The 15,917-nt window shown below is 38.9% G+C and overlaps 3 protein-coding genes across 4 annotated transcripts; all 3 read right to left on the reverse strand.

Moving 5' to 3' along the window:
- Positions 1-820: 820 nt before the first annotated feature.
- Positions 821-6,923, reverse strand: LOC128885721 (uncharacterized). Its single transcript, XM_054139933.1, has 3 exons — positions 6,201-6,923; positions 2,600-2,741; positions 821-2,137 (listed from the first exon to the last, which is right to left on the reverse strand). Exons 1-3 carry the CDS (start codon positions 6,625-6,627, stop codon positions 1,978-1,980), a joined length of 729 nt encoding a protein of 242 aa, XP_053995908.1. The 5' UTR covers positions 6,628-6,923; the 3' UTR covers positions 821-1,977.
- An 85-nt stretch (positions 6,924-7,008) lies between these two features.
- Positions 7,009-10,237, reverse strand: LOC128885742 (protein singles bar). Its single transcript, XM_054139982.1, has 4 exons — positions 9,421-10,237; positions 8,997-9,179; positions 8,532-8,672; positions 7,009-8,089 (listed from the first exon to the last, which is right to left on the reverse strand). The coding sequence occupies exons 1-4, from the start codon at positions 9,571-9,573 to the stop codon at positions 8,012-8,014; spliced, it is 555 nt and encodes a 184-aa protein (XP_053995957.1). The 5' UTR covers positions 9,574-10,237; the 3' UTR covers positions 7,009-8,011.
- A 725-nt stretch (positions 10,238-10,962) lies between these two features.
- On the reverse strand, positions 10,963-15,289 carry LOC128885756 (uncharacterized). Of its 2 annotated transcripts, none has more exons than XM_054140009.1 (5): positions 15,234-15,289; positions 12,548-12,684; positions 11,897-12,076; positions 11,719-11,832; positions 10,963-11,646 (listed from the first exon to the last, which is right to left on the reverse strand). In XM_054140009.1, exons 2-5 carry the CDS (start codon positions 12,665-12,667, stop codon positions 11,572-11,574), a joined length of 489 nt encoding a protein of 162 aa, XP_053995984.1. In that variant the 5' UTR covers positions 12,668-12,684; positions 15,234-15,289; the 3' UTR covers positions 10,963-11,571. The 2 variants fall into 2 exon arrangements, with proteins under 2 accessions (XP_053995984.1, XP_053995992.1); XM_054140017.1 differs by lacking the exon at positions 15,234-15,289 and adding an exon at positions 14,470-14,591.
- Between the last annotated feature and the right edge of the window lie 628 nt (positions 15,290-15,917).

Here is a 15,917-nt window from a genome sequence, read left to right on the forward strand (position 1 = left end):
AAAAACGAGCACTGAATGGTGTTAAAAGTCGTTTACTTTGAAACAGTACCGCTTACATTTATATATATATATGTATATACACTTTTTCCCATATGTACACAAAACATACGCATATAAAATCGTCTTGATATAATATAAATTATCGATTAGGGAATACTTTGGGAGTCTTTCATAGTGCACGCACGAGTTGAACAATCGCTACAATTAACGTCATCATTTTTATCGAGCTTTGTAATCACGCTCATCCAGTAGCGAAACATCGATGTCGACGCGTGCTTTATTGAAATACGCTCGATAAAATCGTTGCCCCGTTGGGAACGGCGCTACACCATTTTTGCTAATCGTTACAAGGCCGAAGAGGAATGACTAGACATCGTAACCTCGGCACTGTCGCGATCGCCATCACGGCAAAACGCAAATTCCAGAGAATGAAAGAAAAAGTCGGTCTTGAGAGAAACAAGTCGGACAACTTTTTTGTGATGTTGGCTCTCTTCAGGTCAACGCGTATGCTACATCCGCCTCGCGTTACGAAAGCTCGATGACTTTCTTAGATAACCCTTCGAGCTATGTGAATTGTCTTAAATATGATAACACGAACGACTGTGATCTTCGAAGCAACTTTCGATGCCCTTCTAAAAATTAAAAGTGTTCTTTTTCTCTCTCAAAAAAAAAAAGAGAAATCAAACTCTTATCAGATTTGGAATTTCTCTGGACCAACGTTTCCTTTTATTTCGAAATGTACCAAGAGCAAACAAAAATTTGTATTTCCATAAACTTGTTGAGATTGTTCGGCATTCGTACTAGCAGAGTTGGAGAAACTTTTATTCGATCGTTGACCGTCAGTAATGAAATGAATTCTGAAGGTGAGGTGTTGAAAAAATCATAAACCTGGTTAGGACTCGTAAAAATAACATCAAAAAGTACAGTTTCCAATCTTGTAGAAACGAAATTTTAGAAAATTTGTATTTGTTCACCGTGACATATTATTTCATTCTTTCAGTTTCTAGATTTAATTCAACGAACGATGGATAAATTATTCATTCTGTTCTCGTTACTCAAGATTCTTCTAGATAAGATTTGGATTAGTCTAGATAAGAATTTTGCCCAACTCTGTGTACAAGAATGGAACTTCTTCTCCTGGGCGCGACGAAACACACTTGCCTTAACACGCGTTTCCACACACGTATACACGCTCGCTCGTACGTGATTCGTAAATTCGTATCGTATAATGATCTCGCGCGTACGATGCTCACTGATTTCAGCAAACATCGAGCAACGCGTGATCTCGAGCCGTCGAAACTCTCGAGAGTTCCCTGAATACGATCGATGCGATCGAGAGGTTCTAATAACCCATAGATAAATAACGATATATAAATCACAGTTACGGGGGATAATATTAACAAATAACGACCAACCAATTCAATTTTCATGGCAAACAACATACGTAACGCTTGGCCTTGTTGCATTGAGTCGTTATTCAAAACCTGTACAAGTGAATATAAACAAACTAATACATATTGTCGTACATGAACGAAAGTTGAAACACACGATTCGACTTTATAGCTCTTCCGGTATAGCTCTTCTTCCTACATGCTTTGAGACTCCCTTAAATATGTCACTTATTTGTTTATCTTTACTTTTGCAAATTTTGAAAGCGATCCCATAAAACAACTCTAAACGTTGGTAATTGCTCGCGATAAAACTGAATTGGATGTCCATTTATATTTCCGACGAGCAGATTGTCCTTGTTGAGTAATATTAACGTCTGCTCGAAGAACTTCTTCGCGACAAATGGCGGCATGATTCGCGAGTATTTCATCGCGACATAACCCAAGCGTGATTGTCCGCTCCTGAACCGAGACTATCGCCACCGATTATTCACTTATCGTTGGAATAAATAGCGTTTCGTGACGAAGAAGTTCGATGGAAACCACCAGCTACTTGGCTTTTGTTCTTGACAAAGTCGACGCGAGGATGTCAGACTATGGCACTCGTTCGATAACCAGAGTCACTGGCACCAGTCGGACACATGCCAGCTGCTAAGGACTTCACGTCGTCCGTTTTGCTTCTCTTTATGCGAGAGATCGGCGGCATTCTCAGCTTGAGCTTCTTCTTCTTTATCAGGGCGTCCTTTTTTCTGAAACCAGACAAAAGTGATCGCTGCCACGCCCTGTCTTTCCAAAGATCCAATTACAGGCATCCGAAAATAGTACCCAGAATAGATTTTCTATCTCTCGAAATGAAAATGTATAGTATACCCAATTTCATTTTGTTTTATGTGTTAAGTTTCGAAAGAGTTTCATCGACATTCTAAATTGTCATAAAACTAAAAATAAAATGTATCTTTGAACGTAGTAATTGCAGCTCCGAAGTTTACTGATATGCAGAATTAAAGACGTTTTAACGAATACCATTTTTGTTCGAGACAGATAAACGTTATTCCCTGCTGTTTTGCAATAACAAATTCTTCGGTTGTTGTAGATAATATACATAGCCTAACAAGCATTGATTCTGACCATTTCGCACTCATGTGTCTTTCCTTTGTTGAATACGATGTACGGTATTATACTTTTAGAGAAATATTCGTAATCTTACTTACTGGTGCTTGCAGTCGATGAATATGCCCATCGAAAATAATACGACTATAGCGACGATGATGCCGACCACGACCACCACAAGCGTCACTATAGCGTCCTCCTCTTCGAGCGTTAAAGGTTCCTCCGTTGTCGACCACGATACGTCTGAAACACGAATTATGTTTGTAGCAGAGATGAGTAACGTCTCAACCATGAGTAACATTACAACCTCAGAAAAAGGTAAAAGAATAAAATCAAACAAGAGCGATTTGAATAGTTGCTCCGATAAAGCGTGTCTTTACCTCGAGATAATTCCGAAATACAAACAGCGAAATATTTCATTTCACAAATGAACCAGCGACGAATAAATCGTTGGTCGAGGCTGTTGCCTAAATCCGAAATTCGCACGCTTCAGCTAAAAACATTTTCAACCGTTTCGCAACCAGGAAATAAATACAGCAACAAAATAATCCGTCCAAGGAAGCGTGAAGCGTGCCTTCTTCTTCGAAGACTGTAGAAATTCCATGTTTATTTCGTAACGATCGTTCGGCTTATGTAAAGCCACGGTTAACGACCCAACGGTGTCATGGGGCTGAATTTCTGCATTGAAAAATCAACGCTGACGCGCGTCGATTGCGTACAATCGACGTGCTCCCGAGCATAGGAAACGGTGGTCGAAAAATTCGGTCGTTGGGGTTCGGTTGACGTCATCGTGCGGTTTCCGTTCTTCGCTAGAACTCGTGGATGACGTTCGGCAGGGCACGTACACCATCTTGGCGACGTTTCACGACCATTAGAAGCGGGGGAGTTGAAAGACCCGAAGGCATTTGCCAGGGTCCCAAACCCCTGGCGTGACAAACAAACGGGGACCTACAGTCGACTCGTGGTAACTCGAGTCTCGAAGGTAGAACTACGATTGAACTCCGTTTACCTGAACTCCATTCATTGCAACGAAATTTTCACTCGTGTTTGATATAGCGAATTTCTGCCGGATTTCTGTTACCTGAATTATTACGGGACATTTTAATGTAAAATTAAAATCAAACAAATACATTCTTAATAAAAATGATATATAGCTCTGTAAAACCATTGTAATAACGAATTTCAATTTGATACTTCTACAGGTATGTTCTTAAGGATCTACAGGGTTCATTTGTACAATAAAAACGTGATTCTTTTTCATTTTACTTGAGTTTCTCCTCTCGAGCGCAAAAGGTATCGAAATTATTCAAATTCTTGCGTCGCAGAAAGTTGCCGCCCACGATAATAAAAAATCGATGGCTCTATATGAGAGGCGTGTTCGATACAGATATCGTTTCTAAAGATAAGCAGCAAGAATTGTATAACTAACGGAACATAATACAGTATATTTTTACGCAGTAAGGTCTCGTGTTACGCGGTGAATTACTTTCAGAACTTCGCGCGTAAGTAGAATCGCATAAACATGACGTGTCTTCGGTATGCGATCTCGATTTCGAAGCTTGCGTAGGTCACAGTTTTAATTAAAATTTGGTTGGACGAAAGTAATTCTATGTGATAAACAAATGTCAAACGACATTAATTAAGAAGCAAGATGAAATAGATAATGTACGTGAGGAATAACAATCAAATTTTTAAAAGTGATTAATTGTTTATGATAAATTAGCAAGTTTGATACCCATCTATAATCCAGCGCGAGTTTAATTTAAAGTCGCGTACTTGCTCGTTATCGAAACTTTTAAAGTTCGATTTATTTCTATCATCGATGCGTAACTATTGTGATTTTGAGGCAATAGTATGGTCCAGGAATAATCAATTTACAATCATTAGTTTACAAACTCTCAATGCTTAAATCTTGTTCAAGAAAGAAGATTTTCGCGTAAGTTTAAAAAATGAGTTCAAGATAGACGGGTTCATAGTGCACTTCTTTGCAAAAAAGACAAATTGAGAGAATGAAAATTCCATTCTATATGTAAATAGTCGCATACATATTTATGAGGACATGAATGGGACTACTACTGTGTTACTCATTTCTACGCGAAGATAACTGTCACGTATTAGGTATTTTACCCCGCGTACTTTGAATAATTAGATCTCAGTGGAACGAGCGTTTTATCGAAGAACGAGCATTAAGCTCTTATCGGTCTCTCACTATTTCTCTGAGAAACGCGTCTTTATTTGTGCGTAGGCTGTTAACATCGACTCGAGCCGTCAATGACCAGAACAATGCTTTTCATTTAAATGACAGAATCTCTCGAATGACTATCGCGTCGCATAATCGACGTACCTGTCGTTGTTCGCGGATGACGCGGTGGTAAATGCAAAGACTTATCGACACCTGTACGTACTGATTCGTGCGTCTCTTTTCACCCAGAACTAAACATACTTTAAACAAGGATAGCATTCCAATTTTTAGTTCATACTCATGAAATTTAACCTTCGGCTCGTGTAACTTTCAAGTCACGTGTTAATACATCTTAAAGGTTTCTGTGTAAAATGAGTGATAGAAAATACCAAATGTGCTTTAAAACATACATAAAATTTCGTCAAAGTTAGAACAAAATTAAGTAAATTTTTCTGCGTAAATAAAAAATATCTAACGAGCAACACTTAATAATTTGACTGACGCGGTGTAATGACACTCCTAATGTGATTTCTTCCCTTGAATACTTGTTACACGTTATGTGCACGTTATAGACTGTGCAGCGATGTAAACCTACGACAAAAGAAAGGGAACCGCGCTAGGCACCTGTTGAATCTGACGTAAGAACTTGAAGCAATACATCAGAAGATGAAGTTGCTCCGAAATACCTTTGAGGTGAAAACTGCATGTATGCGTACCTCGTTTATAAAATTTATTGCTATTAACTTCTTGCACTCCAGATGATATTTTATCATCATTACTTAATTTAATCATTTCTATAAATTATGAAAATAATTTTAAATAGAAATAATTTTTATGAATCGTAGGTTCCAAATTGTTCGTCTGCGATACGTCCCTTCAGCGTACTCAGATAGTGAAGAGAATGAAGATAGTAGAAGGTTTAAAGATAACATTTTAAAGAAGTCACTTGTTTCCATCAAACCTAAGTTCCACTTAGAAATCAATTATAAACCAAAAACATAAATACGTTTCAAATTCGTATCACCCTAACTCTATAAAAATGATTCTTTCTTAATGTGAACATCATTCTCTAGTCACAATTGTACAAGAACTCCGAAACGTTTTCTTGAAATTCGATTATACATCGAAAACAACAAGTCAAGTTTCAAGTTGGCATCAATCCACCACTATAAACATTATTATCTTTATTACAAATATCGTTCACTAATTCAGTTCCACAAGAACTCTCAAAGTTTCTCTTAAAACTCCATTAAACATCCAAAACATCGAGTTTCACGTTCCTACTACCGATCACCATAAACATAAATTTCTTTCATCGCAAATATCATTCACTATTCACCATTTAAACAAAAAACGCGACTAGAAAGTGTCAACCGTAAGCAAGAGGGGTCGCGTTTACAACTCATCGTCCCCACGGAAAGCGAGTTCCTGTTTTTCAAATCCTCGCTTTACGCGCAAGGATCGCAACGGATCGACGCGCAAAGGCCTCAAGATCTTTCTCTATTCTTAATCGAATTTACCTTTCGTCGTGGACGAGAGTGCGAGGCTAGCGTTGACGCTCCTGACGCGCATGTTCGTGATCGAGAGTCCTCGTGTGTTAGACCACCTCAGACGCGTAGAGCCGTTCGATATCGTTCGCGATTCGACCGGTTCGAGATCCCGAAGTAAACTGTCGGGCCACATGCCTCGAGTCATGCGATATGCTGAGGCCTCTGCTAGAGCAACGGAAACCGAACGGCGGAGCGACAAGGTGGGAGGGTATTCAGGATCCTGAGTGGAAGCGAGAGGAAAGCCACGCTTCACGGATCGCTGGAAGAGGAAGGCGGGGCGGAGAGGAAAGAGAAACCTCACGGACTCCGTCGAAGAGTCCGCGAGGACTGCGGAGTGAGGACCGACTGTGTAACTTCCATTCACTGTCCCGGGAACCGCGTATAACCTGGTACGCATTGAAACGACCTGCACGGTTTTTGTACACTCCTCGTCAAAATTACACGAACCATCGTCACGGATCAACCAGTGATGGATCTAGACTTGTCGAGACTTGGAGGAAGACTTACTCTGAATTGTGAAAATGAAGTATCGTGTAATTAAATAAAAGAGCACTGTTAAATCTGAATTTTTTCGTAAATCTGAACTTTTTTTAAGGAGAAAAGTTTTCTTAATTTTCGTTTAACTTTAAGAATGTTTTAAGTATGTTTGAAAGAACATTAGGTATTTTATTCAATTCATTTCACATAGATGTCTTTGAGATATCAGCTGTTCCTTGGTCCCTATCGGTGGGAATTCTGGAAGTCGCAATTATTACCCGAAAGCAATGAAATTTGCTAAATTAGTAGAAGTATATCGATCATATTTCTTAATACTGAATAATTGTAATAGTACGAATTCCAGAATTTAAATATAAATATTTTTCGAGTGACTCCGTCCCGATAACGTTCAGGTTCTTTTAAAACAGTCATGAACAAACACCGGTCGAAAGAAAGAAAAAGATTTTTAAAATCGACGTCTGTTCTGCATTATGTTTGATTGAGGAAAATTATTCAATAACAGACAGTTTAAGCATATTTGACAAATTGCGATTTTACAATTGTACGCAATAAAATTTCATTCATTTTTTATTTGTTATTTGAAGATACCTCAATTATTCGTGTTTTCGTATGAGAAACTAAAGGTTTTATCGAGTACTGTACTAATCGTTCCATTCCCTTTCGAATAGATCCTACGACACTGATTTATCTGTGTTTACATAATTAAGAGACGTGTATGTAAATCCGTACGACACTTCTTTCCGTAAACATTATTCCCCAAGGAATTTCGTAAACAGAAAATTGCGAAAGATTGCAGAAAATTTTCGAGAACATTGAAATTTGGTATCTGAAGCAGATAGGCTGCAAATGTTTGTAAATTTTACAGTGCATCGGTGGCATTATGTATGGTTGGAAAAGATAAAACGCCAAATATTTGCTTTTGTTTTATATTGTTTAAATAAGTACCATCGACGGCGACGTTTTCAACGTGATTTTCAAAACGCACGTGCGTTACAAATATTCCAACGTGCAAAGGAAATAATGATCTTTGCAGCGCCTCGACCTTCGAATATGCAAAGCATTATTAACATAAGGGAATCGAAGATGTTATTGGTAATGAAATAGAACACGTTGTTAGTCATTGTCAATTGTTCCAACAAGGCAAGCAAACAGGTACGGTAGACGACTACCTGTTGCAGAGTCTCTACCTTCGTATGACTTGCAATTTAAAGTGAATTACATTGCTCGCTTAATCTTCTTAAATAGAGACCGATTCTTATTGTTAATCTTGTATTTTATCCCATTTATCTTCCGGTTCTGTAATGTACGTAGGAGAAATACGCATCGGCACCGTGCACTACTCCAACAAAGCCGCTCAACATCTGCAAACACACACGATACATTACGATAGAAAACTCAGCTTTGTTTTAAAAATTGATTAGTCGTCATCTGGATTTATGCTGAAAGCATCGCGTCGGAAAATTGTTCACGTTTTAACATAATTAAAATAAATATAAGTAGACGTTACAAATACAATATTTAAAAATGAATACATAATGAACTTGATCGCAACCCGATTAAAAAAAGGGCATTTCAGTAAAATCGATAGGAAAGAAACCAGCTAATTCGCGTATGTGAACTTTGAATAATGTTCTGAAGAAGGCATTCGTCACAGGCTAAAATGTCGATCAATGAATCATCGTTTCTGTACGCGCTGATGACTATACGAAGTTTATTACTCTGCTTGCCAATGGACGAGTCTTTATATTATCGAATAATACAGTTACCGTAATTTGATTTAACTTTACGATTAATTGTACATACATAAGCGGCCGTCATTGCAGGATACACGTCGAAGCCTGGTATTAGGTGATATTCCGGTAAAAGAAATACCTTTGTCGAGAATGCCAAATACGATGCTGAGCTCAAGTACAAGAACGAGGCTAAAGCGTTGAACATCATTTCCTGTAATTTTTACAAGGTGGAATTAAACAAAGGATCGCATGTCTGTCTGTTGCTTACGGTCAGGCATGAGCAAACATCTTAACTAGATAGAAATTTGTATAATTTGAATAAGAATTGAAACTTTAATTATATTACATCGAAGAAATAAAACTCATCCAAATAATTATTTAGTTTTGGTGACAACTTGCTTTACACACAAAGAGTTATTTGCATTTATTTGGATGTGAAGTAATTACAATTTAGACTGTAATATATCTTGGTCCACTCTTCATATTTACGTGTCGGAACATAACATTTTACATTGATAAGCTATTATATACGTACAAAAAGGGACGATCTGATCAGTTTGTACGATTTTTCGGACACGATGTAGCAGGCAAGCAGTACCGCCGAGGTCAGGAAACAAGCCGAAGATGTGGTCAAAGACCCCTCGAAAGCCGAGCCGATCGTTGTGCTGTATCTCAAACCGTAGTTAATTAACAAGCTCTGTATCAGGCCACTGATTACCTGCAAACCGCACGCACACGTTCCATTATCGTTGCGCAGCGCTGCCTCGTGAAACAGTTAATGGGTTACACCATGGCGAAGCATCAAAAATTATTTCAAACGTTTCGAATTGTCGCGCTTTCGACAGACAATGACAAACTATAGCCATTATTCCGATACTAGACTGGGAATATTTATTCGTTTATGACAAGTTTAAAAATACAAAGATATACGATGTTATAGTTTCAATAAAAATTCCTACCGCTTCGCAAAGCTTCAACATTCCCGGCATGGTCTTGAGGAATTCCACGTGTATGCACGTGCAACATCTGCAGAAGCAACACGCGACACCTCCAGATGCGTGGGTGCTGGCGGAGGACATCCTGATCATCGGACCCGCCCCGTTCCTGCCCATCACGGCCGCCGTCGCAAAGATCTATCTATCAGCCACTGAATAGCGCGATTTCGAGGCCTCGTTGCGCCCTGCGTCGGATCAACCTTCACTCGAGGACGTCCAAGGTTTCGCGAGAGTATCCGTTATCAAACCGTTGGGTCTCGGCAATTAACAAGTTCATTGAACCGTCTCGTAGCACGCCCGGATCCTTGATTCGGTCGCTCTAATTGGTTAAACGGCGATTCATTCGCATCGTTACAGAGCATGAGCCAATGGATCGGACACGGGTGATCTTCGGTGAGGCTCCAGACACGGGCTGCAACTGTTTAGGGCTTTAGGGCAACGAAACGCAAACGAATAACCGTTGAATGTAGATAACTGAGCAAACCGAACGGGATATTTCAAGCGACGAGAAAAAGGAACCGTGGACGCGTTCGTGAACGCTTTCCAACAAACTGAGGGTGTTTCACCAGTTGATCCAGAACGTTTAAATGTCGTTGCACCCCCCGCGTAGCATGCAACGCGGAGGAATACAGACAGACGTCTATTTCTGGCACGTGCCACGCCAGAACGTATGTCTCGTTGGCTCCACAGCCGTCACACAGGAAATATTTAAAAAAAGAAACAGCCGAACGGGGATGTTCGTTTCACAAAGAGAATTTCATAGGTGAAGGACTCTCGAAGGTTACTGAGTCGAGGTCCTAGGCTTCGTATTATAAGAGATATTAAAGGATTATCTTTTTAACACTTGAATAATTTAATATATTATTACTATCTAGTGTTAAGTTTATGCTAGGATCATGTATTGGATAATGCTGAAACTGTCACCAGTCCTTTATACTAATTCTTCTTGCGAAAAGGGGGATGAATGGAGTGGATCCCGATCGAATCACGATTAACTCGTCGCAGGTGACGATGTCGGATCGATTCTTGGTTTGTTGGTCGAACACGCGCCCGCCTATGCATAATGCGATTGCTTACGTTGTGCATCCCACCGCAGTATCCTGTTCCTTCTCTCTCTTTGAACAGCTTTATTGAAACTCATCTCGCATATGCCGCGCTACGTGCGGACCCGCGTCCTGTCGATGGCCGTGCGAAAGAAAGCCTCAATTTTCATCGACGTAACCCTCGAATTTTTTGGACTCACAACTGCCAACTGCGTCAATCGTACGCTGCCGTGCATTAAAAAGAGACTACAAACTGGCTTTCCCCTGTAAACGAGCTATTATCGCGATTGTTGCGTCAATGGTCGTTATTTACACATACCTTGTAAAGTTATGTGAATTTTTTCGTGCCAAAGTGCGTAATAATTTCGAAGATGTAAGAAACTTAAATTAAGTTCTATTCTTGCACCAAGAATAATTACGATTATGGAAATAGATTTAGGCTCAATCTTTCGATGCAATGATCTGTCTTTATGAAATGTTTTATTTCGTCTTGTTTTCTTATATTAAAAATATTACATATAAGTACAATAAATATCCGTGTACGCGTGTTTATATACTTTATATAAATATAGTTACAAAAAGAAAAAAAAACTTGTGCGAATGACGCATGTAGATCAGTATAAGGAGTACAAAATGCCCACGTAGTATATCAGTTAGTGTGTGGGGAGTGTCTGTATATCGCGTAAAAAAACCTATAATTTAATTTGTAATTCGTTCATCGCTCTGTGCGTCTGAGACGAGCTGATCGTCGACGTAATACGTTTAGAGAGTTAAATAGCGCGATGGCAGTACGTGTGTATGTATGAAATATAAATATATCGTTTGAATTACACTCAGGTATAAAAAGTCGTGACTTAGATAATACTTAAATCACGTTTGGCATCGAATCACCGTGATCCAAATCAGTCCACAGTTTACAGAGTATACGAAACCAATTGGACGAGCAATTTAAACCTTTGCGGTTGAAATTTTCTCGTTTCATTACATCGAGGTAAACTCGACATACGGATCGCAAAGGGTTACAGACACGCAGATGTTTGAAGATTCTTGACAAAAAAACGCAACGGTCTCCTTAAAGTCCTCTGTGCGTGCGCACAGCTATGATGGTGCTCAGAAAATATAGCGCCGAGTTCACCAAACCACAGATCTAAAAAAAGGTTCGGTTAGTAAATTTAAAATAGTTTGCTTTCGATACGTTACACAGATTTATTCGACTTACAGCACCAGTCATCAGCACTTCGTAGCCTCTTTGATTTCTGTTGGAAACGTTCACCAGAAACGTTAGCGACGCGGCTAGAATCAGTCCGAATGCTATCGCGTGGTACATGAGTTCCTATAAGAAAGATGAACTCGTTAGTATTTATGGTTGCCCGTTGGTAGAATTTTCTAATACTCACATAAATGGTTTTGACGATAATTGAAGAAGTTGAGAACGATGCTAAGCAGCTCACGATGATAATAAATGTACCAATCATAAATGTTGTCATTATTAGTAGGAAAAATAATTCAGCGGTGACGAAATACTGATTTGTGGTGAACTGATGACCGATTATTCCCACGCAAACGACTCCAAGCGTCTGAAACACACAAAAACGAAGAGACGTTCGGTTAGAATTAGTAATACAAATCAATGAAGCTAAACCAACCAAAGTCACATAAGCTCAAACCTTAGCGAACGTTGGCACACGTGCTCAGACTTTAGCGCGCGTTGGCACACGCGTTATGGTAGCATATGTACTTTTGATTGCCGTGGCTTTTTGGTAACAAAAGGATTGTGTGAAATGGTAGACACTAACTCGAATTATTTATTGCATGAATTTGATCTTGTCTTATAAATCAAAGTTATTCCTCGATTATATTCGGTATTACTTTCGAATCAATTGATGCTCAAGATAAAAAATGAGTTGTTGAATGCCGAAATTATATCTTTCCAAATTATTCTTTCTAAATTTTACTGATACTTTAGTGATGATTTAACAGGAATACGATAGAAAAATACATAAACACGAGGTTGCACCACTAGTTCAAGCAACGACCAATAAACTCACCAGCTGCAACAACTTGATGATGCCGCCCCACGTCTTCAAGTAGCCGCTGTTGATAATGACCGAAGTGGAGTGGCTAGTCATCGTTTGCGTTCTGACGGTTACCGAGTGAGACATTGTCATTTCCTTCGTTGCCGACACTGAAATTTAAAAGCATCGCGTCACCACAACGCACAATTTGTAGAAAGCAACTCCAGCGCGTTCGTTTGAGATTCCCCTGATGAGCGGACAAATAGGGCCAAGGCCAAAATTTCGAGGCGTAAGCCACATTTCATGACGTGCCTCTTCCTTTCTCGATGCACAGAAATAGCATCGAGCCTCGGATTTAATTTTTTCATGTGACATGGAATATTCCCCCAATATTCTCGCTATGGTAGGTATCAAATACTGTTCTCGCACCTGTGCCAGACAATCCAGCCGAATAAATTATATTTCTCGTAGAGAAAAGTCTTGCAAACAAATTTGCGAAATTGTCTCACGGTCGTTTAGAACCAATGAAATGATTGGAAATGCATTTGCATCGAAGAATAGTGGATCATCGATGAACATTCAACTAAAATTACTAAAGTAACCGGCCATTTATAAAATTGTGTTGAAATCAATATGGATCTTGTGCTTCTTGTCCTAATAGGGTTCTACTTAAAGATACAAAGAGCGATTTATCGTTACTAAAATTCCTTCGTTAGCAACGTCACAGACTATTGAAAAAAAGTGTTTTATAGTCGACTAGGACTAATGAATAACTTAGAAACGTTGCAATCACGACAAACATTACCATACATTCGTTACAATTATTCCTAATATTCAAATTGGGGTTAATTGTACACTTTTCCTTCGTATGAGTAAGACTTATCTTACAAAGGTCATTTGAAGGTCAACGTATCGTACGCAATTGGATTTCTTTTTTTTTATAAGCCACAATGCTACACCAGTGAAAACATGTCATCCCATTAAGAAAAATATAGATAACCTCGATAGAAAGTAAGAGCACGCGAAGATATGCTAATGCGCAACCTTGTGGAGAATAGAAACGACGCCGACGATTTCGCTTTCGTCCTATTCTCTCCTTGCTCTTACAATTTCTCACTGATCGATAAAGCGGGTGTGACTATAGCATTCACTTTCTCCCTCTCTCAAGTTACGTAACAGCTGAAACGACAATTTAATTGCAGAAAAATACTAGATCGATCACTTCGCGGGAAAAAACTCTTTAATAACATCATTCGTTCTCCGAACTAACCCTGATAAGCCGGTCAAAGATAAAGTATAGCGGTAGGGCCCGAGTTATGCGCGACAACCTTCATGGAAAACTGATAACAAAAACATGGCAAAATGTTCGCGGAACTCGCTTTCAACAGCGAGGACTTTTGCCTAGAAATTTAACAATTATAAAGGAACATGGTCATGTCATTGATAACTTGTTTTAAAAATTTAATGACATTAGTGCTAGGTACTAGTGAGAGGGTTTCAGGATGGATACAGATTAACACCGACTGCTCGTTAACGGTTAAACAGAAGAGCGACGACGGTCGTGTGCCGCCAAAAGAATGCCAAATTACCGAATTCTTACCAAACAAAGTGGTCCACTGTCCACGGTGCGTCATTGCATAGACGCGTCAATAAAGCGTATTTGACGTGACGATACGTTCTCGGTAATATTCTTTCCACGAAGCGTAAAAGAACAGATATCGTAACCGACATAGTGCAATGAAGATATACAGAAATCTCACCAAAAAATATTTGCAATCTATGTCGCGCGTTACAATACGACCATGGGCCGACAACGTCGTACGTTGGCCTTCGTGACGAAAACATGAGCGACGAAAACACGGCAGTGACGCTTCGCGGACAGATGTTGATTCTTTTACGTTTGTCGTGACAACGAAGTATGTATAAGCGTAAAATATCTAATACGTGGCCCTTACCATGTTAAAATTCATTGTTTTCTGATAAATCACTCCTAAGATCCAATTTCAATATATGCATATACACACTCAAACGTACGATTTTTTTTTTTTTTTTTTTTAGTCTCATCAATGCTCCACATATAAATTCCACCTTCTGAGAAATAAAACAAACCAAAGGCCAATAAACTTACATCCAAGCATGCATGCACACCGCTCCAAAATTGAGCGGTACCAAAGACCTATATAATATACATAGAAATCGCAATAATTAATTTCATAACCATTCCTAAGGTATAAAAGAGACTAGAGACGAATTTTTGGACTCCCGGACTCAGGGTACTCCAAAACGTTGAGAAATAAAAATATTCAAGGTGAGCTAAATTTTAAATTAAAATTTGTATAACGATACTTCTTTAATTGCTACCAAGAAGGTAAGACACGCTCGAACCGGAAGCGAATCTTCCAACATACAGTGAAAATATCTTTTTTCTTCAACTCGGATTACGGACATTGCCCGAATTAGCGTGGCTACGAATAAACACACAACTGCCGTCATCGGTTATTTTTAAATGCAACAACATCCACACCTACGCTTCGGCGTTATCCGCCAATGAAACCGATAAGAGAACCGGCGAATTGACGTTTGAGCATGGTAATGTTTTTATCTCGCGTGATATCCATCCTTTTACGTTTTTTATGGCAATGAAACGTAAAGTAACCGTAAAATATCTAATACCCGCCGATGAAGCGACGCCTCTGTGAACAGTAGGACTTAAACTGACCTTGCTAATTGTAAGATGGATGATCACGCCGCAAGCGTCTGCGATTGACTGAATTGCACGGTTGTGTTTCCAACGCGCTACCATGAATGGCGTCACTGAGGGGCACGCCTGCGTAAACTGGAACAGGGAGCATCCGCCATCTTTCGTCTGGGAAGCAAACCGGTTCGATGAAACGTGCATTGTTTGGTTGATTCATTAATTTTGCAGGAATTGAAAAATTACTCAACCAAATGAAAATTTAAAAAATTAAATTTTCGCGTTATAATTCACGAAATATATTTTCACGAATAATTTGTAAGGTACAATTCGTTATTTGTAAAATGGAATCATCTGCATTTTGTAATAGGTGAAATATAACTTTAAAATGTTTTACTTAATTTTATGAATCAAATACTATCATATATCCCAAATTCAATATTCATTTTTAAATATTACTTTTGATTTAAATAGCATTAAACATGATGTCGTATGTTTTTCTTTCTATAATGCAGCTTAGAGGTTCGATACTCATACGATTCAACGATAGTCTTGCACTAAAATTAACCTAATAACAAAATGAAACTTGGAAATAAAAATGATTCAAACGCACGTATATGTGTATATATTTTCGTACATGATTGTTAACGACACGTGACAACAGTGTCGGAGAGAACAATTTCTTAAACAAATGCGTGATTCGATGTT

The sequence above is a fragment of the Hylaeus anthracinus genome, unplaced genomic scaffold, assembly GCF_026225885.1.
Source record: "Hylaeus anthracinus isolate JK02 unplaced genomic scaffold, UHH_iyHylAnth1.0_haploid 0, whole genome shotgun sequence".
Lineage (NCBI taxonomy): Eukaryota > Metazoa > Arthropoda > Insecta > Hymenoptera > Colletidae > Hylaeus > Hylaeus anthracinus.

Coding starts and splice junctions, on each gene's coding strand:
- LOC128885756 (XM_054140009.1), bottom strand. CDS start 12,667: ATGACAATGTCTCACTCGGTAACCGTCAGAACGCAAACGATGACTAGC. Junction 12,077..12,547: donor TCATCAAGTTGTTGCAGCTG/GTGAGTTTATTG, acceptor TGTGTGTTTCAG/ACGCTTGGAGTCGTTTGCGT. Junction 11,833..11,896: donor TTATCGTCAAAACCATTTAT/GTGAGTATTAGA, acceptor TCTTTCTTATAG/GAACTCATGTACCACGCGAT.
- LOC128885721 (XM_054139933.1), bottom strand. CDS start 6,627: ATGCGTACCAGGTTATACGCGGTTCCCGGGACAGTGAATGGAAGTTAC. Junction 2,742..6,200: donor ACTCTCGTCCACGACGAAAG/GTAAATTCGATT, acceptor TTCGTGTTTCAG/ACGTATCGTGGTCGACAACG. Junction 2,138..2,599: donor TTCATCGACTGCAAGCACCA/GTAAGTAAGATT, acceptor GTCTGGTTTCAG/AAAAAAGGACGCCCTGATAA.
- LOC128885742 (XM_054139982.1), bottom strand. CDS start 9,573: ATGGGCAGGAACGGGGCGGGTCCGATGATCAGGATGTCCTCCGCCAGC. Junction 9,180..9,420: donor TGTTGAAGCTTTGCGAAGCG/GTAGGAATTTTT, acceptor TGCGGTTTGCAG/GTAATCAGTGGCCTGATACA. Junction 8,673..8,996: donor TGATCAGATCGTCCCTTTTT/GTACGTATATAA, acceptor TAAAAATTACAG/GAAATGATGTTCAACGCTTT.